The sequence below is a fragment of the Hemiscyllium ocellatum genome, chromosome 6 (genome assembly GCF_020745735.1).
Source record: "Hemiscyllium ocellatum isolate sHemOce1 chromosome 6, sHemOce1.pat.X.cur, whole genome shotgun sequence".
NCBI lineage: Eukaryota > Metazoa > Chordata > Chondrichthyes > Orectolobiformes > Hemiscylliidae > Hemiscyllium > Hemiscyllium ocellatum.
The window spans coordinates 81,982,212-82,008,535 of NC_083406.1; the positions used below are offsets into that span (position 1 = coordinate 81,982,212).

The window sequence follows — 26,324 nt, forward strand, 5'->3', positions numbered from 1 at the left end:
GGTGTGCAAGATAATGAGAGGCATAGATAGGGTTGATAACCAGAGACTTTTTCCCAGGGCAGAAATTGTTAACACGAGGGGTCATAGCTTTAAGCTGTTTGGCGGAAAGTATAGAGGGGATGTCAGAGGTGGGTTCTTTACGCAGAGAGTTGAGAGAGCATGGAATGTGTTGCCAGCAGCAGTTGTGGAAGCAAAGTTATTGGGGATATTTAAGAGACTGCTGGACATGCATATGGTCACAGAAATTTGTAAGTTCGTACATTAGGTTTACCTCACATGAGGATCAATGGTCGGCACAACATCGTGGGCTGATGGGCCTGTCCTGTACTGTTCTGTTCTATGTTCTATAAGTTAATGTTTCAAGTCCACAGATCTGCTTCAGAACTAATCAGAACAAGGAAATACAGCATTTATTCTGATGACATTGGAGAGTGGGTGGGCAGAGTAAGTAAACAGGTGGAGATGGAGCCCAGAGAGAAAGAAAGGTAGGCAGACACAAGGATGGTTGATAGCAAGCCAGGGAAGGTGAAAAGCTGATAATGGGGACCATAACTAAGTAAAAATGGGTTGGCAGTGCTGAAAACGGTGCAGGTCATGACAGGGTCTGGAGGTGTTGGGGTGGGATAAGAACATGGAGGATGAGGTAAGAACATTGAAAGTGTTGTTGGAGGTGATATTGACTCATAAGGCTGTAGGATCTCCAAGCAAAAAATGAAATGCTGTGCTTCCAGCTTGAACTGGGTCTTGCTGGAGAACTGCAGAAGGCTTGGACGGTGATATGTTGAAGTGGCAGGTAACTGGAAGCTTAAGGTCATAAAGCAGTCACCCAGTCTGTATTTAGTCTCCCCAATGTTAAGACAGCCACATTATGAGCAGCAAACACAGTTGGATAGATTGAGTGAAGTGCAGGTAAATCACAATTTCACTTGGCAAGTGTGTGCAGCATTAGATAGTAGAGAGGAAGGAGGTAAATGGGCAAGTATTGCACCTTTTGCAAATACATGGGAAAGTGCTGTGGGATGTAGGGAGGTGTTGGGAGTTTTGGATGAGTGGATCAAGGTGTCTCAGAGGGAACGGTCTCTGCAAAATGCTGACAATGGAGGGGAGGGGAACGCGTGTCTGGTGGTGGCACCTGCTGGAAGTAGTAGAAAATAGGATTTATAATTCTTTAGGCACAGATGCTGGTGGTTGGAAAATGAGGACCAGGGAACCCTTTTAGTGTTATACAAGAGAAAAGACTATCCAAATTTCTCCAACAATTTGTTTCCATTTCAAATCTTCAGCATCCACAATTGTTTACATTAATTCCTTATATTTCTTAAGACAGCATTAGGACATTTAATGTATGGATTAGGTTATGCTTTTATTAAAGGTGACTGCTAATAAAAGCGTAACTTTTAAGCAGTTAACCTACAACCAAAAGACCAGAAGACATAGGAGTGGAAGTAAGGCCATTCGGCCCATCGAGTCCACTCCACCATTCAATCATGGCTGATGGGCATTTCAACTCCACCTACCCGCATTTTCCCCGTAGCCCTTAATTCCTCGAGACAACAAGAATCTATCGATCTCTGCCTTGAAGACATTTAGCGTCCCAGCCTCCACTGCACTCTGCGGCAATGAATTCCACAGGCCCACCACTCTCTGGCTGAAGAAATGTCTCCGCATTTCTGTTCTGTATTTACCCCCTCTAATTTTAAGGCTGTGTCCATGGGTCCTAGTCTCTTCGCCTAACGGAAACAACTTCCTAGCGTCCACCCTTTCCAAGCCGTGTATTACCTTGTACGTCTCTATTAAATCTCCCCTTAATCTTCTAAACTACAATGAATACAATCCCAGGATCCTCAGCCGTTCCTCATATGTAAGACCAACCATTCCAGGAATCTCCGCTGGACACGTTCCAATGCCAGTATGTCCTTCCTGAGGTGTGGGGACCAAAACTGGACACAGTATTCCAAATGGGGCCTAACCAGAGCTTTATAAAGTCTCAGCAGCACAATGGTGCTTTTATATTCCAACCCTCTTGAGATAAGTGACAACATTGCATTCGCTTTCTTAATCACGGACACAATCTGCATGTTTACCTTTAGAGAATCCTCGACTAGCACTCCCAGATCCCTTTGTACTTTGGCTTTACGAATTTTCTCACTGTTTAGAAAGTAGTCTATGCTTTTTTTTTGCCAAAGTGCAAGATCTCGCATTTGCTCACGTTGAATTCCATCAGCCATTTCCTGGACCACTCTCCCAAACTGTCTAGATCAAGAACAACCGTGTTCACAACAGTGTAATGACTTTGGGGATATTAGCACAGTGGTAATATTACTGGACCAGTGATCAGGGACAGAAGGGTGAATAAATAAATCAAATAAAATGCTGTCCTCAGTAATGATCACAGAACTACAAGATGGTCATAATAACCAATCTGATTCACTAATGTCCCAGGGAAGGGCATCTCGACCTTCAAGTAAAAAGAGAGGTCTGCAGACGCTGGAGATCAGAGCTGAAAATGTGTTGCTGGTTAAAGCACAGCAGGTTAGGCAGCATCCAAGGAACAGGAAATTCGACGTTTCGGGCCAGCTCTGGCCCAAAACGTCGAATTTCCTGTTCCTTGGATGCTGCCTAACCTGCTGTGCTTTAACCAGCAACACATCTCGACCTTCAAACAATTCCAGACAGACTGCAATGTAGCACAACAAAATGTACCTTGTAAAAATCGGAAGAAGCCAGTACTTCCCTTGATCTCCATACACTTGTTTTAAATTTTTGGTAAATCCCAAGCTAAATCCATTTTTGTCAGGTCCATTTCGGAACACTGGTGCACGAAAAGCCTCTAGAGTAAAGAAGTATTCAGTTAGCAGTATAACAATGTTTTCGTCAAAGTAGTAATACAAATATACCAAAATAAATATAAAAAGTCACTGTTAGCATTGCAGTTGCAAAAAACACTACTTTAATTTTATTCCAATTATCACAATAAATTTGTAAGCAGTTAAAGAGCATCTTACCTATTGTTGACCTATTTTTGCTGACTAGCCAGCAGTGATAACTGAAGAGCGATAGTAGACTGATGAAGAACATGGCCGCCACAAAGAAAAGAAACAAGACATGGAACTTTGCATGTGTGTCAGGAAGATCACCCTATAAGAAGCAAATAAAAGATCCAGCTATATCGATTTGGATGTGAGCCTGACACCTGACAGTCAGGTATTATATCAACATATCTATTTCAGATCTCTACTACTGTTTACAGAAAATTAATCTGTAGCTGAACTACATTTGACTAAAACGTTTTTGATACTTCTAGTTGTTCAGTAATGTATCAAGTTGCATTTATTCATAAAAATCAATTAATGAAACACAATAGCAGTGATTTGTGCCATTCATGGCTTTTTCCTGGACCAAAGCTGACATTTGTCAAATCACATCACATTTATACAATATATCATAATTAAGACACTATTTAAAAACAAAAAATAGTCACTCATTGCACATGTACCTAATTTTTCAAATTACCTTCTCCCAATTTGTTCATTTTTATCAGGTGAGGTACCACTGCAGCCAAAAGGCATGCAACTCATCTATCAGTCTACACCACTCTTGATCTGGCCTCTTTGTCGGTGTAGGAATAGTTTTGTTCAGAAGATCTTTCAGTTTCTCTCTCCACCATGGGGAAATTGCTGCCATGCACTTGGCTCCACCTCAAGAGGTACTTGAGTAGTTTCCAATCCAAACTATATCATAACTGCACTCTAAGTTAACTGTCATAACATCTAGAATTTAAACAATTTTTAGACACTGTAACTTAAAATATAGTAGAAACATCTTTCACAGAAAAGTAAACACTTGGTGTATCCAGCAACAGTAGAGCGTGGGAGGGAACAAAACAATGGCTTTATTTTCCATATTTCTGAGTTACTGGTAATGGTGTGTGATAAGACTGTGGGTTAAGTTATAGAGTATAGAGATCAGCCAAACAAGGAGAAAACAGAACTTTATCCAACTGGTTAAGAAACAGCAAAGGAAAAACATGATGGAAATGGATTTAATGCAGTCTGTCGTGACTGGAAGCATGGTGGCTGGACCCACTTGATTGTGTGAGGGCTCCACGTCTGTGTCTTGGTTGGAAATGACTTACTGGGAGAAAGTGTGCACTGCAGATGCTGGAGTTGGAGTTGAAGAGTGGAGTGCTGGAAAAGCATAGCCAAGGAGCAGGAGAATCAATGTTTTGAGCATAAGCTCTTCAAGAGGAACGTTTACGTTAAGTTGATGGCTAGAACTTAAGGAGGAAATCAGCTTGCTCACAGCAGATTGTTAGTTAGGCTCATTCATGAACCAGTTGGCATCAATTATTCCTTAGCCTGCCAAAACTTAACATGATTTAGGGATTACATGTAAGTGGCTTGACTTTCCCAAGGCCACCAGGCAAACCCTGGGGAGGGGAGGGAGTTTGACGATTGGTGTTGGTTGTCAGTGTGGGGAGAGGCAAAGTCACAGAGCGATTGGAGTTCAATTTTATAGTAATGCCAGGGGTTACAGCAAGTTTTAATTCCTCTAGATTTTCTTGGCTAAGTATTATAGTAAATAAAATTGAACTATCTGAAGTGTCTGATTCTAATTCAGATTTAGGATTTTTTTTGGAGGGTTATGAACACCATCAGAAGTTTCACCTTTGTGGCAATCATCATGTAGTTAGTGTATCAGGACTTCTGAAACGTCCCAAAGGATTACACGCCCTAGCAAGACTATGTAACACTTATCAGTCTCTGATGCCTTTGTTTCATTCTTTCTGTCTCTCTTCTTCTGCTTACACTGTCTTCTCCATTACATGACTCCCATGGACTGTTGTTGCTTTACTTTGTTCTCAGCTGCTTGTCTTTTAATTTCATGTCAGAGTTGGAAACCGGAGCTGATTTGTCTATGTGAGGTAAAGTGAGCTAACATGTAACAACTTGCAGAATAAAAGACTTGAAGAAGGTGTTTTCCTCTCCTCCATCACTGCACACCTCCTACTGCTTCACTTTCCCAATACTTACTTCGATGATACTTTCATTTCTTTACTTCTTGCAGCATACTACCAACTCAACTCCAACAGCCCTCTTTCTTAATTTATTCACCCATAATCTTTAACCTACCATTTACTTTCATTTGTTTCACTATGCTTTCTGGGATGGTGCAGCAGATTTTAATTTCTTTAGATTTTCCGGCTAAATGTTAAGTCAGTCAGTAAACATATTTAACCATCATCTCTTCTCGTTCAGTGGTGTTATCATCACTGAATTCCCCCGCTCTCAACATCCTGGGGGTTATCATTGACCAGGAATTGAACTGTATTAGCCATATAAATATTGTGGCTCCAAGAACAGGTCAGAGGCTGAGAATCCTGTCCTGAGTAACTGACAGCCCGAATCCTAATGCCTGCCCACCATCCACAAGGGACAAATCAGGAGTGTGATGGAATACTCCCCACTTGCCTGAATAAGTGCTGTTCCAATAACTCTCAAGAAGCTTATCATCCAGGACACCGCTGCCACTTGACTGGCACCACGTCCACAAACATCCATTCCCTCTAACACGAATGCTCGGTAGATCTACAAGATGCACTGCAGAAATTCACTAAGGCTCCTTTGCTAGCACTTTCCAAACCTTCAGCTACTTCTATCTAGAAGGAAAAGGGCAGTAGATACATAGGTACACCACCAGCAACAAGTTCCCATCCAAATTCTCACCATCTGATGTGCACAAATACAAAATGTTCCTTCAGTATCATCAAGTCAAAATGCTGGAACTCCCTTCCTAACAGCATTGTGGGTCTATCTACAGACATGGACTACAGCTCACATCATTTTCTCATGGGCAACTAGGGAGAGGCAGTGAGCAATGCCCACATCCCAAGAATTAATAAAAATAAGTCTCTAAATTATTTGTATTCAAAGCTCACTTTGTAAAAATGTCTAATTAGAACAAGGAAAGAAAATGGCCATTCCCCTCTCTCTCCTTTGAAATTGGAATTAGAGTTTCTCAAGTATGCACAATTCGCACTATTTGACGAAATAGAGCCTAAAATTTATTAATTGGCCTCAATAGGTTACATTTTTGAAATTAAAGTAAAAAGAACAGCATTCTCCTTCTCTAAACTCTTACTTCAGTCTACCTCTTTCCTCAGCTTAATACTTACAAACCACAATGAATTGAATGAGAAAGGAAATCGATGCATAGGAGCAAGGTCCACCATCCAAGTCACATCCTATCCTAACTTGGAGCTATATGGCCATTCCTTCACTATTGCTGGGTCTAGGTCTTGGGAGTCTATTCTTAACACGGTGGCACAGTGGTTAGCACTGCTGCCTCACAGCGCCTGTCAGACCTGGGTTCAATTCCCGACTCAGGCGACTGACTGTGTGGAGTTTGCACGTTCTCCCCGTGTCTGCGTGGGTTTCCTCCGGGTGCTCCGGTTTCCTCCCACAGTCACAAAGATGTGCGGGTCAGGTGAATTGGCCATGCTAAAATTGCCCATAGTGTTAGGTAAGGGGTAAATGTAGGGGTATGGGTGGGTTGCGCTTCGGCGGGTCGGTGTGGACTTGTTGGGCCGAAGGGCCTGTTTCCACACTGTAAGTCTAATCTATAAACATTTTGGCATATCTGCCCCACATTGACTGCAGAGATTCAAGGTTATAGCCAACCACCAGCTTCTCAAAGACAATCAAAGCTGGCAGTAATTGCTGGTCTAGCCAGTGGCACCCTCATCCATGAAAGAATAAAACAATTACAGAACATAAAATAAAACTTGCCTAGAAATGCAAACTGTTCTCACAAACAGCTTTAATTTTAAACAAATGCATAACGTCACTACCATTCCAAACAATGAGCTGGAAGAGACAAGATTTAGAGCAAATAGTCTTTGAACAAAGCCAAACAGAATACATGAAAGGAATTAAAAACATCTCTTGATAAAAGCAGCATTATTTTTGTCAGAAAATTCAGTAGATGGATTTTAGTTAGAAAATTCAAATTGTATACATAAGTGTTCTAGCTGGCAAGTGCTGTCACTACATGCATACATAAAAAAAAATTGAAATTTTACAGACAAGATTTTGAAATATTTCCTCTTATTTTGCAAATTTATTTTCAAATCATCCCTGTGGTGTGGGCTTTGCTGGCTCATCTCCAGTTGGCCTGGAGATGATGATGGTGAGTTGCCTTCTTGCACTGCTACAATCCTTAGAATTAGGGACGCCTATATTGATGTGAGTTTCAAGGTTCTGACCCAATGACAGTGAAATCATTTTATCATTGCTGTTTCAAAGTCTGGACTGTTTGTTAAAAGGGAAACTTGCAGGTGGTGGTTTTTCTATGTATCTGATGTCCTTATCTTTCTACCTGTTAGAGGTTGCTGGTTTGGACGATGCTGTCTAAGGAGGCTTAATAAATTCCTGCAGAGCCTTTTATCAATAGTACACATTACTGGTGAAGGGAATGAATGCTGAAAGTGGTGGATGGAGTGCAAATCAAGTACTCTGTCTTGGATGGTGTTGAGCTTCTTCAATGTTGTTGGCTCTATACCCATTCAGGGATGTTGATAACATTCAATCATGCCCCTGACTTGTAAATAATGGACAAGCATTGGGGTCTGGTAGTGACTTACTCGCTGCAGAATTCCTAGCCTCTAAATTGCTCTTCTAACTGCAGCATTTATATGGATTGGTTTAGTTTCTGCACAATGTAATCCCGAGGATTTAAAAGTGATTTTGATCAAGTGATTCTGAAGGAACAAGGTTTAAAGGAGTTATAAGTACAAAAGTGATTCAATAATATTAGTGCCATTAAATGTCAAGGGGCCATAGTTAATTTTTCTCTTGTTGGAGATGGTCAACACCAGGCGCAAATGTTGCTGGCCACTTATCAAGCAAAATCTGGCTGTTGTTCAGGTCTTTCTTACAGGAGTTCATTGACATGCCTGAGAATCTACGGTGCATGGCACTGAACATGGTGCCAGCAATGAACATCACCGCTGCTGACCTTGTGGTGGAGCAAAAGTCATTCAAGAAGCAATTGAAGATGTCAGGCTAAAGACACCATTTGTACAAAGTTTTTCCTGATTCCCATTGACTCTAGTTTTGGTAGATCTCCTTGAAGAATTTTTAACAATTAATTGTTTACCATCACTCAAACCATATTCAACAAAAACTTTGAAGGCATCCTTAGGTTAAAAACGTTGGGCCAAACCTTTCTGGGCTTGAAACTTCTGACAGGCATATAACCTGCTCCCAGAAAAAAACACTCAAATGTTCCCAATTCTAACCAGAGTTACAGACATCTGGTATTACCTGGTGGTAAGCAAAGAAATATTAGGCAAATTACAACCTAGCCCTGCATCTGGGTAATTATATAACTGACCTCCATCATTGCCTCGATTCCAGAATTACTTAGCATTCTATGCCATCCCTGACCTGCCTCAATGCCCTAGATCACCTAACTAACCTGTGACTTGACCATATACCTCACAATGCAAATTTACCTCATTCACCCACTCATCATGACTTCAATACAGCCCACATTCCCAACCACCCATTCATCTGCTCCGCCATTAACCAACATTCAGACTGGACCTGTAAACCTACCATATAGTATCTAGTGTCAGTAAAAGGGGGAATGTCTGCCTTTTGCCTGACTACTCCATTCCAAGAATACTCTGATGCTTGCAACACATTTCTATGACAGCTGGTTTTGGGAAGAAATATACAGCAGTATTGATTCAAGAGGATTTTTTTTGGGGGGGTGGGGGGGGGGAAAGAGGGACATAGAAATTCAACTATCAGTATTGCGACTTGAAAGATCATGACTATTCCCTCATAGTTATGCTGATTCATCTGTAATCACACTGCATAGAATTTTTTAAAAAAATCATGGGAAGTTGTCATGGCCAGCTGGGCCAGCATTTATTACTCATCCCTAACAACCCTTGAGAATGTGACAGTAATCTGCCTTCGTAAACCACTTCACTCCATTTAGTGTAGGTACATCCACAATACCATTAGGAAGGGAGCTTCAGGATTTTGATCAAGTGATTTCTGAAGGAACAGGGTTTAAAGGAATTATAAGTACAAAAGTTGTTTTGAGTGTAACTATAGAGTATCCAGGTTTCCTCGATATTTTGCATCCACTCATCAAACACTCTGTTTCCACACAAAACCGACCATACTCCACACTCTTGAACAAGAGTATTCTCTTGTTTAAGGTACTGTGCAGTACTAGGCAAGACTAGAAATAATGTTATTTTTCTGGTCTTCTGGTTAAAAATTTGACCATTTTGTAAAACATCATATTGCCAAGACAGGTTCTGTACTTTGTTTCCTTAAATTTATGCCATAAAAAGACAAATCAGGTCAAACATTTAAACACTTCCTCGATTGAAGGTTCTTAAACAACTCCATGATTTACATCAATGATGGCTAAATGAATTAAAAATTAAATATTAAGACTCAAATAAAATATATATTGGTGTGACTAAGTTTATTCTTTTATGCCCAGTTTAAGCTTAAGTTTACTCAAATGAGAATAGCAAGATTCTTGGACACATCTTGACATTATAAAAATGGAGAATACATTTGACATATTTTGGTCAAAAATCTGACTGTGCCCAAAGAGGAAACTCCTGGTCCATTTATTTAAGATTATTCAGTTACATATTGAAAACGAAGAAATTTTGCAAAAATAAAACCTAAGATTGCAGAAGAAAGAACATTCTGAAAGTCAGACAACTGTTCATTGTTTCGACAGTAATTTACTAAAATTCGCATGCAATGTACAACTTCAATTCTATCATTTGCAATACCAAAGTGCACCAAATAAGGAATGCAATGGCATTTTACCTTTGGGCAATTCACTGATGATTTCCTGCGACAAAGCTATATGCAAATAAAGACATTTTGATGAAAACCAGATCAATTAATTGATTCATCTGCCATGCAAAGAGGCATGGATGGGATGGGATGGGATGGGAAGGGAAGGGGAGAATCATGAATTCGTCTAATATTTGTATACACAAAGCCATTTGAAAATTGTACAAGCTATCGTGTCACCTGTTTTTGGAGGTAGGACTTTTTTGTGCCTACATATATGAAGGAACTTTCATTATCAACAATAAGGACTGTAAACTAAAACTGTATATCTACTGTCATGTGACAGTATTACTGAGGGAGTTGCAGGCTTCAGCTTCAGGTAATGCTGCATTCCTACCATCATGTGATAATCCCTAACAGCACCACACCTAATTTTTTTTCTGAACAGTAAACAGTTGCCACAAAGTCCAACATATAATAAATTGGATTAATGTCCAGTTTAATCTGTTTTAAATGCTGTTGTTGATTAGTGCAATGAACTTTTTTCTATGGTCTTTTCTTTACAGCATTAATAGCTGAGATGACTGTTGGAACTTAAGAATAATTTTGACAGTACATTAACAGTCCAACTGAAGAACAGCACCTTTGGCACTTGATTAGTATTGCACTGAAATATGACAGCATTTTATGCACTTCAACTGGCTGTACACTCAGCTGATAATGTCAGGTGCTGCCAGTGATGCAGCACAACTTACTAATTGCTAGCCCAGGAGCACAGAGACCAATCATACTGTTCTTCTACCATCACCATGACTGAAACTGGATGATAGTAAAGAACAGGTTCTTCCAGCTGAAGAATATATAGATAAGTATCACATCATGTGGTACATTTACTAGAGATGCTCTTGGAATGTGATCAACAAACTTTTAATTTTCTGTTTCTCTTCTAATCAGTACATATTTGACAATTTGTTTTGTTAACTGCAACTTAGGAATGAACACAAGGACAGTCACAGTAACATGATTTTTGAACTGATTAACTCTCCCACTAAAATAGCAGCTTGCACTCAGGACCTCTCTAGTATCGTAGAAGTTAGAAATTCAATAGTTAGAAAGGGTAACTTTGAAGTAATGTTTTCATATTGAGCAACAGTCCCTTGTCTTTGCTTGAATTGTGAGATGCATTTAAGCTTATAATTCATTTATACAGCAATTAAATGAAAGTGAATATTGAGAAATTATTTTGAAAACTGATATTTAAGTGTTTGAAGTTGTGATACTGCAAGGATTCTGATCGGTCTTAAATCTATAGAGAATATACTACAAACAGGTTGTTTCATTAAAATCTGTTAATGGAGCTATCTGGTGAAACACAAGTTGACATTTTTATGAAGTATTTTTAATGTTATTTCCTGAATGTTTGAAGCGTATGGATGATTTTGGGATAGTGTAGGGGGACGTTCTGCGCTGTATTGTTCTATGTTCTATATAACTTAATCTCTAATTTAAAATCAACAATAAATATACAATTGTTCTGTAAAGCTTTCATGACAAAACTGTCTTAATCCATTCTTATAGGACAGTGACCTTGCAAACAATGTTGCAACTTGCTGAATCAATCAATTAGATATACGAACACTTCACAATTATACAGTACAGGAGGCCATGCAGCCCACTATGACTGTGTCACTTCTCAAACATATACCAATTAGTCTCACTTTCCTACTCTTTCCTCATAGCTGCATGTTTATTTCCTTTCTTAGATGTCATCTAATTTCTTTTAGAAGAAAATATCAAATTATCCATTCAAATAATGCATTTCAGATCATACGTTACTGAGTAAAAGGAACATACTTCATCCTGGTCTATTATTTTACAAAGTATTTGAAACCAAGATACTCCAATTATCAAACCTCTTGCAAGTGCAAGGTATGGCATTCTATGGTACCCACACCACACAATTCTGAAACCTCTATTAAATCTCTCTCTAGTTTCTAGGAGCTATTGTTAGGTGCACAATCCCAGACTTGCAGTCTGAAACACCTCACTTCTAATACAATTCTAATAAATCTCTGCATCCCCTCCAAGGCTTTGCCATGGTTCCTAACGTGTGATGCTTAGAATGGAACACAATACTCTGGGCAAAGTCTAACTAGTAATTTTCTACACTTTTCTTTAAAAAGGTTGCTTGTTGTGTTCACCTTCAAAGACTTGCGTAAATACATCCTCTCGTTGCTATTTCTGTATCTCTATAAAACTGGTCCTTCACTCATTATTTTAATTTCCAAAACACACTACTTCACTCTTCTTAGCCTTTGATTTAATCTGCCTATTTCCTAAAGTGTCTATATCCTAAAGAAGAATGCTAATATTCTCCACACTGTTTACTATATTTCCAAGATTTGTCTCACCTATACACTTCTTTTGATACTTTTTCTTTACCAGTTCACTGCCAATAGGATTTAGTGGTTACAGCAATAAAACTGGTTTCTGGAGACATGCCACAACATAGCAAATAAAACAAGACACAACTGTTGATATTAGCAGCATAAATTCATCTAATTCCTTTAAAAATAATCTACGTAAATTCAGTTATGTTCCATGTATTATTTAACTTTGAATTAGATTCACATCATTGCCAATAGGTGATTTTGCTTTCATTTTGTGACCAATGAAAAATATCAGTTGTATGAAGGGGTGTTCTGTACAAAACAGTGGGCATCAGTAGAAATGCAATAGTGCTCCATTAGCTAACTGAAATGAGTTCAATTTTCAAGAAGGATAAGATTATCGACTGATTTTTAAAAATTTAGCACTTAACAAGATTGCTAATCTTGGTCATTAAAAAAAAAATCAACATTTAACACTGAAAATATATTGAAATGCAAACCCTTACTATATCTAAGTAATTCTGATTACTAAGTATAAATCAAACAGGTGACACTCACAATTTTCGCTGCTACGTGACTGAGGACTAATAGCTGATGCACAATTCTATAGGAACACACGGCAAATAAGCTGAAGTCATGTAATGGTGATAATGAGGATTGCAGAATAAATTTTACATCCTTTTTGGGAGTAATGAAGGAAATATTAGTTATACAGTAACATGATATTTAAACTAAAGGATTGAAAACTCTTGATGGAACTAGATGAAGAGCCATCACAAGTAGAATGTAGTTTTCACCATTTCTCCAAATGACTTCTTCAGTTAGTCTTCAGAACTAAATAAAATGACATCTCAGTGAACGTTTACCATCTTTCCCTCTCTTCTACTGAACATAATGACATAATAGTACAGTATATGATTCCAAGGATACGAGCACACTGATATCTAAAACAACTGGTTATTTATCACTCGTCTGAACCAATGCTAAGCAGAAGGGGTATTCAATGACATGAGAAATTAGAGTTACATTTAATCTCTATTTTCTTGATAATCATATATGTAGACTTCCAGCAGGAATCTTTGATCAAAAGCATTGATTTCCCCAGGGATACAGAGGACATTATTATTGCCCTGTTGTCACACTTGAAATAAGAAATAACACTACTATAGGCTAGTATCTTTCTAATCCTTAAGATTTAGTACCAAATTATGCAATGTATTTACTTACTGAGTCATCTGGGATCATTTAAAAATAATCTTAGCTAAACAAATATAATGACATACAGCATTTACCAGTGAGAAATGGAAAACTATTGGCTTGAGTGTTACTTAGGTAAATTAAAAATGTATACTAATAATAAACAAGAAAATTAGAGTTTGCAGGAAAAGGTCAGTAGGTCAGGCAGCATCTGTGTAGAGAAATCAAGGTTCTGAGGAAGGGTGACTGGCTCCAAAACACTAACTCTCATTTCTCTCCACAGATGCTGCCAGATCTGCTGAGCTTTTGCAGCAAATTGTGTTTTTGTTTCTGATTTCCAGCATTCGCAGTTCTTTGGGTTTTTACGTAAATCAATGTCAGCCATGTCCACTTCTGTAAGCCTATAGTCCTCCCCTGTTGACAATATTTATATTACACACTAAAAAAATGAAGGTATTCTCATGAATGACTGTGGGTACTTGAGGCTTCTGATTAATTCTGAATGAGGCGATGTCTGGTTTGTTAAAAATCTGCCTGAAACTCACTTCATACACCTCACTAGTACTCAGGAGTGGTATCCTGAATGCTAGGTGAGAAGACTTTCAATAAAGTGGCTAAATTAAAAATAGGCTGTACATATTTTCTCTATGCAGCTGTCCTAACATGTTTGAATATTTTATATTAAGGCTTTTTATGATTTTCTTTGATTGTAATTCTGGTACAAAAGACTATAAAGGAATTTCAGTGAGATAATTCTACCTAATACTGCAGACTGATTAAGATTAAGGAACTGCCCACCATCAACAATTCTTGTCAAACTGAAACATTTATTAAAAAAAAAGTATTCCTCAAATATTTCGCTAGCATGATTCCAATATCTGACCGAAAAATATAATCTTCATTATCAAATTGAAAAATGTAAAATAGCAATTTTTGCACAAAATAGGAAAGCATTGACCTTTGAGATAACAGGTGCACCATCTCCTCTGAACACATTCTATGGTCTCATTTTAAAAGATACATTGAGAATCGCACATACCTGTAAATATATCAATATTTCTGTACTTCATGTCAAAATGTCTAGTTTAAATGGAAGAACTATTATAGTGGGAACGTTAGGAAGGAGGAATTAATACTCAATCTTGCTAGTCATGGAATTGGCATATCCTTCGTTCAATGGATAAATTATTGATCCTGTGTTCTTGGTTACTGATTACACTTGATTCATTTAATTCAGAGTACTTAAGTTAGCAATTCCTCCATCTCAGTTTACTTTTCTCCAACAGTTAATGGGTGCAAAGGACTCCAACTAAGTCATGATTAAATAAAATTGCTTAACATATATTCTTTGCGCAGGTTTAGAACTTCTCACAAGTACTGATAAGACTTCCTCTAAATAAGAAAGGTAAGGGTGATTATTTACATGTTTTTAAAAAAAAATCAACATTAGATTTGGAACACATTATAAAATCAATCTTTCCATTTGCTCATCCCTGCTTTTTAATGATTATGTCCTTCTGGGACTTTAGTTAGGGTTAGGGTTAGGGTTTCATTGCAAAATTTGTCATGTGGTTCTTCTTTTACTTCACCTATGGAATGTGGATTTTACTTAAATGCAAGGGTATTTGTAATGTATTTGAACATTGCAAATTTGCACAAGGATAATATTGCAGTAACCCTGTTAGAATGACAAGTCAGGAGAACAACAATGAAGATGGCAATGGAAAGGTTGATACAGACTTCACACAATAAAGGAATTAGCTAGTACCTAATGGCCAAATGCAATACATCAATATTTAAATAATGTTTTAAATTTAAATTTCCACTTAATAGATAGTGTCATTAAACATGGAGGGATAATCTCAATTAAAGCACTTTAAAGAAAGGAACACAAGAATTCACAAGTCGATAGATGCAATGTTAGGACTCATGTGGCACAATGGGAGTGGTTCTGAGCCAGAAGCCCTGTGATCAAGTCCACCTCGCCCAGGAGCGGGCAATAATACCTCTGGACAGGTTAATTAGTAAATATCTAGAAATCAGTATTGGTAACCTACTATTTAAGTTAAAATATATGCTTGAGATATTGTAATATGAAGAAGCTTTTTCATGCATTTTAATAAGAAATACATTGATAAACCTAACAATAAATGCCAGCAAAATCAAAGCATCCAATTTTGCTGATACCAGCTTCAACTCCTCAGATACAAGAAACAAAATACAAATTCTTAAAACAATTCAGAAAACAAGTTTAAGAATGATTGGATAAGTGAAGGATACCTTTACACATGCCTTTTTAAATAAAAAGCAAAACCACTCCTCAGAAAATTGATGTCTTGGTCACGGACAATGATACAATGTATGAAAAGTTCTACATGTGACCTACGCTACAACACTTCTTTCAGTGAATCCCAACAGAAATGAAACGCCACGAAATGCTGGAATAGCAATTACTACTGAAATAAAGAAACATTCTGCAAAGTAACATTTAGCTGGAACAAAGAGCAAAATAAAATGTCAACTTACAATCAAAAACAAGTTCTTCAGAAAACAAACCGACTGACCACCTGAACACTGTCATGTTAATTGCATAGCAAATAAAAGGAACACAGCTAAAATCAGATCTTATACATCTTATCTGGCTGATATGCTGAATAGGCTAAGAAACCAATTTGAAATATGTAATTTAAACAATTAAAAATAATAATTCTCAAAATGATATTTTAACTGGAGAGTTTTAAAAACAAAGTTGCTAACTGCAACCAAGGAGGTACCTGTTTGGGATAGAAGTGCAATACAATATTACTGTGCCTTCTGTCATGCTGCAGTCATGTCACCTCAACTGGTAGCTGGTATCCCACAGTCAATTCAATAAAAGACAGTACAGACAACATGGCACTGCTCTGAACTCCCGACATGGTGTTTCAGATGAAGCCGAGATTGAATGTTAAAGCGCTGCACACCAGACAGAGAAATGCAGGAATGTTCACAGCTGTGAAAACTGCCACTAAAAGACAGATGAACCACAGTGACTGCAATTGTTCCTCTTCAAGCCAATATGAAACAGTACTGGTAGCTTTTTCATGCAGTGGCAAAATTACCAAATTTTAACAGAGCAGCTAGAGTAGTGACAACTCTGATCACTATTCAGGAGAGACTCTCACAAAAATGTATCCTATCCTGAAATCTCTCTGAAGCACAGAAAAAAAATGCAGAAATCCTGAAGGCCTCTGAACCCAAATTAATGTAACTTATAAACAGGAGCATTCAATATTAGAGTCCAAGGTGAAAAAGAGGCCAATGATCAATGTCACTGCATTAATACAACTCAGAAACCTTTGAATTTGATTAACTAAAAGACTATTTAAAGAAAGACAAGATTACATTACACATAAGAGGTCTTGCAGTAGGAACATTTCTACTGAGAGGTGAAGCTTACATTCAGAAAAGTAATTGATGTGGAGAAATGCTGAGGTTGTCAATCAGCAGCAAGAGTATATCCATAACAGAACAGATGAGACCTTACATTATGCCAATAGACAATCCAGATCAAAAGGGCAGAACAATAAGCATAGGATTCAAATACTGAGAGGATATCAAAAAGGCAAAGGCAATATGGCACTATTCCCTGACCAACTATTCTGTCTCAGGATTGCTACAGTGCTCCAGTAAAGTTCAACACAAGCTGCAAGAGCAGCATCTCATTTTCTGCTGGCCGAGCCTACAGCCTTCAGGATTCAATATCAAATTCAATAACATTAGGAAGTGAGCAGCCATTCCATGGCCTTACCCTATACACCAGGTTTTGCCATCACATGGACTGCTACCACTACCAGGAGAAAGTGAGGACTGCAGATGCTGGAGATCAGAGTCAAAAAGTGTGGTGCTGGAAAAGCATAGCCAGTCAGGAAACCCTGATGCTCAAAACTTCGACTCTCCTGCTCCTTGGGCACTAGCTGACCAGTTGTACTTTTCCAGCACTGCTACCACTACCGACCTGTTGTCAACCACTAATGGCCCCCATTAGCAGCTGTTGATTCTCCCAGGTTGACCCTTACTCATTCCTTTGTGTGCGCACCCATTGTTCTCTTTCTCTGTGGTCCATCTCCATCGACTGTTTATTCTTACTCTCCACGTCCCCAACTTCAGCTTACGTATCAACATTTTCCTAGCTACAATCAGTTCTGAAGAAGGGTCACTTGATCAGAGACATTAACCCTGCTTTCCCTCTATAGATGCTGCCAGACTTGCTAAGATTTTTCAAGGTATGAAGGGATATGGAGCCAAAGGCAGGTCACAGAGTCATAGAGATGCACAGCATGGAAACAGACCCTTCGGTCCAACCCGTCCATGCCGACCAGATATCCCAAGCCAATCTAGTCCCACCTGCCAGCACCTGGCCCATATCCCTTCAAACCCTTCCTATTCATACACCCTTCCAAATGCCTTTTAAATGTTGTAATTGTATCAGCCTCCACCACTTCCTCTGGCAGCTCATTCCATACATATAACACCCTCTGCGTGAAAAGGTTGCCCCTTAGGTCTCTCTTACATCTTTCCCCTCTCACCCGAAACCTATGCTTTCTAGTTCTGGACTCCCCGACCCCAAGACTTTGTCAATTTATCCTATCCATGCCCCTCATAATTTTGTAAACCTCTATAAGGTCACACCTCAGCCTCCGATGCTCCAGGGAAAACAGCCCCAGCCTGCTCAGCCTCTCCCTATAGCTCAGATCCTCCAACCCTGGCAACATCCTTGTAAATCTTTTCTAAACCCTTTCAAGTTTCATAACTTGAAAGGAGAGCAGAATCGCACGCAATATTCCAAAATGGCCTAAACAATGTCCTGTACAGCCGCAACATAACCTCCCAACTCCTGTACTCAATGCTCTGACCAATAAAGGAAGGCATACCAAACGCCTTCTTCACTATCGTATCTACTTGTGACTCCACTTTCAAGGAGCTACGAACCTGCACTCCAAGGTCTCTTTGTTCAGCAACACTCCCTAGGACCTTACCATTAAGTGTATAAGTCCTGCTAAGATTTGCTTTCCCAAAATGCTGTACCTCGCATTTATCTGAATTAAACTCCATCTGCCACTTCTCAGCCCATTGGCCCATCTGTTCCAGATCCTGTTGTAATCTGAGGTAACCCTCTTCGCTGTCCACTACACCTCCAATTTTGGTGTCATCTGCAAACTTACTAACTATATCACCTATGTTAATATACAAATCATTTAGGGAAATGATGAAAATCAGTGAGCCCAGCACTGATCCTTGTGGCACTCCACTGGTCACAGGCCTCCAGTCTGAACAGCAACCCTCCACCACCACCCTCTATCTTCTACCTTTGAGCCAGTTCTGTATCCAAATGGCTAGTTCTCCCTGTATTCCATGAGACCTAACCTTGCTAATCAGTCTCCCATGGGGAACCTTGTCGAACACCTTACTGAGGTCCATATAGATTACATCTACTGCTCTGCCCTCATCAATCTTCTTTGTTACTTCTTCAAAAAGCTCAATCAAGTTTGTGAGACATGATTTCCCACACCATGTTGACTATCCCTAATCAGTCCTTGCCTTTCCAAATACATGTACATCCTGTCCCTCAGGGTTCCCTCGAACAACTTGCCCACCACCGCGGTCAGGCTCACTGGCCTATAGTTCCCCGGCTTGTCTTTACCGCCCTTCTTAAACAGTGGCACCACGTTTGCTAGCCTTCAGTCTTCCGGCACCTCACCTGTGACTATCGATGATACAAATATCTCCGCAAGAGGCCGAGCAATCACTTCTCTAGCTTCCCACAGAGTTCTCGGGTACACCTGATCAGGTCCTGGGGATTTATCCACTTTTAACTGTTTCAAGACATCCAGCACTTCCTCCTCTGTAATCTGGACATTTTGCAAGATGTCACCATCTACTTCCCTACAGTCCATATCTTCCATATCCTTTTCCACAGTAAATATTGATGCAAAATATTCATTTAGTATCTCCCCATTTTCTGCAGCTCCACACAAAGGCAGCCTTGCTGATCTTTGAGGGGCCCGATTCTCTCCCTCGTTACCCTTTTGTCCTTAATGTATTTGTAAAAACCCTTTGGATTCTCCTTAATTCTATTTGCCAAAGCTATCTCATGTCCCCTTTTTGCCCTCCTGATTTCCCTCTTAAGTATACTCCTACTTCCTCCTGTCTATACCTGACATATGCTTCCTTCTTTTTCTTAACCAATCCCTCCATTTCTTTAGTCGTTCAGCATGCCCTACACCTACCAGCCTTTCCTTTCATCCTGACAGGAATATACTTTCTCTGGATTCTTGTTATCTCATTTCTGAAGGCTTCCCATTTTCCAGCCGTCCCTTTACCTGCAAACATCTGCCTCCAATCAGCTTTCAAAAGTTCTTGCCTACTGTCAAAATTGGCCTTTCTCCAATTTAGAACTTCAACTTTTACATCTGGTCTATCTTTTTCCATCATTATTTTAAAACAAATAGAATTATGATCGCTGGCCCCAAAGTGCTCCCCCACTGACACCTCAGTCACCTGCCTTATTTCCCAAGAGTAGGTCAAATTTTGCACCTTTTCTAGTAGGTACATCCACATACTGAATCAGAAAATTGTCTTGTACACACTTAACAAATTCCTCTCCATCTAAACCTTTAACACTATGGCAGTCCCAGTCTATGTGTGGAAAGTTAAAATCCCGTACCATAACTACCCTATTATTCTTACATATAGCTGAGATCTCCTTACAAGTTTGTTTCTCAATTTCCCTCTGACTATTGGGGGGGTCTATAATACAATCCCAAAAAGGTGATCATCCCTTTCTTTTATTTTTCAGTTCCACCCAAATAACTTCCCTGGATGTATTTCCGGGAATATCCTCCCTCAGCACAGCTGTAATGGTATCCCTTAATCAAAAATGCCACTCCCCCTCCTTTCTTGCCTTCCTTTTTATCCTTCCTGTAGCATTTGTATCCTGGAACATTCAGCTGCCAGTCCTGCCCATCCCTGAGCCATGTTTCCATAATTGCTATGATATCCCAGTCCCATGTTCCTAACCATGCCCCGAGTTCATCTGCCTTCCCTGTTAGGCCCCTTGCATTGAAATAAATGCAGTTTAATTTATTAGTCCTGCCTTGGCTCTGCCTGCCCTGACTGTATGACTCACTTCTGTTCTCAACTGTACCCGTCTCAGATCGATCTCTTTCCTCACTATCTCCCTGGGTCCCACCCCCTCACCTTACTAGTTTAAATCCTCCCAAGCAGTTCTAGCAAATTTCCCTGCCAGTATATTAGTCCCCTACCAATTTAGGTGCAAACATGACTGCGAGGCTGGTGCAGGAGGGAGGACTTCAGTACGGAGACCATTGGGATACCTTCTGGGGAAGATGGGACCTGTACATGAAGGACGGGTTGCGCCTGAACTGGAGGGGCACAAATGCCTTGGGTGGGAGATTTGCTCATGTGGTGTGGGAGGGTTAAACTAGTTTGGCAAAGGGATGGGAATCAGAGCTACAAATCTGAGAGGGGGACAGTTGTAGATGGGGCAGTGACAGGATGCAGTGAATCCATCGAAAGATTTCTTACTTAATGAAACAAAGGGATCAGTTAAAGTGTGTCTGCTTTAACGCAAGGAGTGTCAGAAATGAAGTGTGGGTTAGCACTTGGGGGTATGATGTTGTGGCCATAACGGAGACGTGGGTTTCACAGGGGCAGGAATGGTTGCTAGATGTTCCAGGGTTTAGAAAGTTCAAAAAGAACAGGGAGGGTGCAAAAAGGACAGGGTGCAGCATTGCTAATCAGAGTGTGCATCACAGCTACAGGGGTTGGTTGTTGAGGAAGGTTTGTCTACTGAGTCAGTATGGGTGGAAGTTAGGAACAGCCACATCATTCGGGGTTTTCTACAGACCCCCTAATAGCTGTAGAGAGATTGAAGAACTCATAGGCTGGTAAAATGGAAAAATGCAGATATAGCAGGGTTGTTGTTAACTTTCCCAATATCGACTGGAACCTCCATAGCGCAGATGGTTCGGATGGAGCCGTTTTTGTCAGGTGTGTTCAGGAGGTTTTTCTTACTCAGTATGTAGACAGGCCGACGAGGGGAGAGGCCATTTTGGATTTGGTGCTCAGCGATGAGCCAGGACAGGTGTCAGATCTCGCGGTGGGAGAAAACTTTGATGACAGTGACCACAACTGCCTCATTTACCATAGCCTTGGAGAGGGAAAGGAACAGTTACCAAGGGAAGATATTTAATTGGGCAAAAGGAAATTATGATGATATCAGACAGGAGTTGGGAACCACAGACTGGGAGCAATCGTTCCACAGGAGACTGTTTAAGGAAGAGTTGTTGTGAGCGATGCATGAATTTGTTCCTCTGAGACAGGTAAGAAGGGGTAAGATTAAGGAACCTTGGATAACGAGAACAGAGGAGCTTCTCGTCAAAAGGAAGAAGCAGCTTACGTAAGATAAGACCATAAGACATAGGAGTGGAAATAAGGCCATTTGGCCCATCGAGTCCACTTCGCCATTCAATCATGGCTGATGGGCATTTCAACTCCACTTACCAGTATTCTCCCCGTAGCCCTTAACTCCTTGTGACATCAAGAATTTATCAATCCCTGCCTTGAAGACATTTAGCGTCCCGTCCACCGCTACACTCTGCGGCAATGAATTCCATGAGCCCACCACTCTCTCGCTGAAGAAATGTCTCCGCATTTCTGTTCTGAAATGACCCCTTCTAATTTTAAGGTTGTATCCACGGGTCCTAGTCTCCTTGCCTAACGGAAACAATATATCCTAGCGTCCACCCTTTCCAAGACATGTATTATCTTGTAAGTTTCTATTAAATCTCCCCTTAATCTTCTAAACTCCAATGAATACAATCCCAGAATCCTCAGCCGTTCCTCGTATGTTAGACCAACCATTCCAGGGATCATCCGTGTGAATCTCCGCTGGTCACGCTCTAGTGCCAGTATGTCCTTCCTGAGGTGTGGGGACCAAAACTGGACACAGTACTCCAAATGGGGCTTAACCAGAGCTTTATAAAGTCTCAGTAGCACAATGGTGCTTTTATATTCCAAGATGGAGGAAGCAAGGATCCAGCACATCATTAGAGTATTACAGGCTTGCTAGAAAAGAGCTCAGAAATGGACTGAGGAAATGGCTTGGCAGGAAGGATTAGGGAGAACCCAAAAGCATTTTATTCATACGTGAGGAATAAGAGAATGATCAGGGAGAAGGTAGGGCCAATCAGGAATAACGTAGGGAACTTATGTGTGGAGTCTGAGCAGATAGGGGAAGCCCTGAATGAGTTTTTTGTTTTGGTTTTCACGAAGGAAAGGGTCCTTGTTGTGAATGAGAACCTTGAGGAGATGGAATATAGGTTTGAACAGATCAAGACTGATTAAGTTGATGAGCTGTAAATTTTGGCAAACATTAAGATTGACAGGTCCCCAGAGCTAAACCAGATTTATCCTTGGCTGCTCCGTGAAGCAAGGAAAAAGGTTGCTAAGCCACTGACGAAGATCTTTGCTTCCTCACTCTCCACAGGAGTCATATCAGAAGATTAGGAGGAGGCAAATGCTCTTCCTCTTTTCAAGAAGGGTAATAGGGAAACCTCTGGCAATTACAGACCAGTCAGCCTTACGTTTGTGGTCAGCAAGGTTTTGGAAAGAATTCTGAGGGATTGGGTTTATGACTATTTGGAAAAGCACAGCATGATTAAAGGCAGTCAGCATAGCTTTGTGAGGAGCAGGTCATGCCTCACAAATCTTAATGAGTTCTTTGAGGTGGTGACAAGACAGGTCGACGAAGGTCGAGCAGTGGATGTGGTGTATATGGACTCCAGCAAGGCATTTGATAATGGTAGGCTCATTCATAAAAGTCAGGAGGTATGGGATACAGGGAGATTTGGCTGTCTGAATTCAGAATTGGTTGGCTGACAGAAGGCAGAGGGTAGGTATTGATGAAAGTATTCTGCCTGGAGGTCAGTGTTGAGTGGGGTCCGGCAGGGCTCTGTTCTTTGTAGCTTTTATAAATGACTTGGATGAGGACGTTGAGGGGTGGGTTAGTAAATTTGCAGATGACACAAAGGTTGGTGGTGGCGTTGGTAATATTGAGGGTTATTGCAGGCTGGACCGCAACATAGACAGGAGGCAGAGCTGGGCTGAGAAATGGCTGATGGAGTTCAACTTGGATAAATGCGAAGTGATACATGTTGGAAAGTCGAACTCGAATGCTGAATATGGGATTAAAGACAGGATTCTTGCCAGAGGAACAAAGGGATCTTGGCATTCAAGTACATAGATCTCAAAGTTGCATTCCAGGAGGATAAGGTTATTAAGAAAGCGTATGGTGCTTTGGCTTTCTTTAACAGGAGGAGCGAGTTTAAGAGCTGCAAGGTTTTTTTGCAGCTCTACAAGTCCCTGGCGAGACCACACTTGGAATATTGTGTCCAGTTCTGGTCGCCCTATTATAGGAAAGATACGGATGCTTTGGAGAGGGTACAAAGAAGGTTTACCAGGATGCTGCCTGGAATGGAGGGCTTGTCTTACGAAGAGAGGTTGACTAAGCTTGGACTTTTTTTCTCTGGAGAGGAGGAGGAAGAGAGGCGACCTGATCAAGGTAATACAAGGTAATGAGAGGCATGGATAGAGTCAATAGCCGGAGACTTTTCCCCAGAGCAGGATTGACTGCCACGAGGGGTCATAACTTTAAGATTTAAGAGAAAGGTATAGAGGGGACATCAGAGGAAGGTTCTTTATGCAGCAAGTTGTGAATACATGGAATGCGTTGCCAGTGGTGGTGGTGGAAGCAGAGTCTTTAGGGACATTTAAGCAACTACTGGACATGCACATGGATAGCAGTGAATTCAGGGGTGTGCAGGTTAAGTATTTTATTTTACATTAGGATTAATGCGTGGCACAATATTGTGGGTCAAAGGACCTGTTCTGTGCTGTACTTTTCTATGTTCTATGAATTGCTATAAGCCAGGCTGTTAAGAAAGGAATTCCAGGATTTTGACCTAACAGCAAGATATTTCCAAGTCAGCATGTCGAGTGGTTTTGAAGAGAAATAATTATCTTGTCATTGTAGACTATCATTTTGACTATTGGGAGGTAAACCAACTGATTTTAATGATAACCACTGGGATTATCTAATGCCTGAAAGCACACTTCAGTTGTTACGGCATTCCTGAGATTGTGATGTACAGGGATAGTCCTCTTCTCACTAGTGAATAATTCAGCTGGATGACAGGATTGTGAAATTCAACACCACATCATCTCCATATCGCCTTTCAGGCAAAAGCCAATTTTCCTGCTCCTCAGATGCTGCCTGACCTGCTGTGCTTTTCACCGCCACTCTAATTTAGACTCTGATTTCCAGCATTTGCAGTCCTGGCTTTTGCCTCATGTCCATCGCAACCCAGTCAAATTTAAAATCTGATGCAGCAGAGAAAATACCAAAAATAATAAAAGAAATCAAATAATTCAGCACAGGTGTATAGAAGGCAGACCTGAGCGGAGAAGTACCCCTACAGGACTAAATGGCCTGCTTTCACACTGTAGAGATTCTAGGCTAAGCACTACATGCAGCTCAGTGCTATTTCATTCAAATATGTGAACAGGAGAAATAACAATGGAAAAATGGCCCTAAACACTCCACAATTTTGCAGGCAATTTTCTATTTTGGAAAAACTTGAGTTAACCAATACTTGCTAGGAATTGTTTCCTCATTCCTGAAGAAGGGCTCGTGCCCGAAACTCCGATTCTTCTGCTCCTTGGATGCTGCCTGACCTGCATGCTTTTCCCACACTACATTTTCAGCTTTGCTAGGAATTGTATCAAACTTTTATATGAATCCCATAAAGCAGCATCCCAAATATTTCAGTAAACAACAGTGACTTGGTAGAAATCTTCCCAGAAAGTGATATAAATGAGATTCTCCTAACAATTCAGACATTTCAAAATTTAAAAAACATTTTAAAGTGCATGAATGGCAATTAGGTACTAGAATCTTGCTCACTCACTATATTTAGAGGACCAAATTTAAGTCAACCAATTTATACACCAAAATTTACAGAACCTTTCCTTTCAATAGAGGCAACATCAGATAAACGCATACCTAATCAACTAATCTAGAACCACGTGCAGTTCCAATATGTTCCATTGTTTGAAATGCTTGATTCAAAAGGGTTAAATGCAGGAGTGATTTAGCATCTGCTTATCTTTGGGATTGGGTCCGTATCCAGGTGCATGTAATGAGATCTTTCTGCTGATTCCAAATAAAATGGCAGTAATAGTCTTACTTCAATTCCTACTGGGAACTAAAACAATCCATAATTCAGTGGCAATATTCAATCTTAAGTATGATTAATACATCAAAAATGATCATACTAGCTTATTATGGTGCTCATTAATTTGGATCAAGATAAATTGATCAAGATAAATTGTTGGAGAGGAGAGATTTAAATACATTCTATGCAAGACCTTGGAATGCCTAAAACTGGCATTATGGACAAAGCATAAAAGAAGTATTTTTATAATCAACATCATCCTGGTGAACATTAAAATTGATCAGTATGGTTCAGGTTGATCCATGACTAAACCAATGCAAACTATTACTTACCCCAGTTAATTAATTATATTAAATACAGTAAATTCAGGGCCAGCAGTAAATATCAGGAGAGGAATTTCTGTAAAATATACTTTTAGCACATGTTGTATCGGCACAACTTCTACATAATTAAATGGGTTAAATGAGAAATATTTGCCAATTAGCTATGTTAATCAGTTAATAGGCTATGTGTTTATCAGGTTGAACTGTGCAATCATGAAAGAAATCAATACCCGGGCTATATTTTTAAAATTATGCTAAAATATACAAAGCAATTAAGCA

General features: G+C 39.9%; 1 protein-coding gene across 4 annotated transcripts in view; it reads right to left on the bottom strand.

Moving 5' to 3' along the window:
• The window catches only part of LOC132816466 (palmitoyltransferase ZDHHC20-B-like), a 117,854-nt gene that overhangs the window by 16,707 nt on the left and 74,823 nt on the right, over window positions 1–26,324 (bottom strand). For all 4 annotated transcript variants that reach the window (XM_060826084.1, XM_060826083.1, XM_060826082.1 and 1 more), the window contains 2 exons: window positions 3,006–3,138; window positions 2,704–2,830 (listed from right to left, as the gene is read on the bottom strand). In XM_060826084.1, coding sequence (XP_060682067.1) covers window positions 2,704–2,830; window positions 3,006–3,138 — 260 coding nt within the window. The remainder of the gene's footprint in view (window positions 1–2,703; window positions 2,831–3,005; window positions 3,139–26,324) is intronic.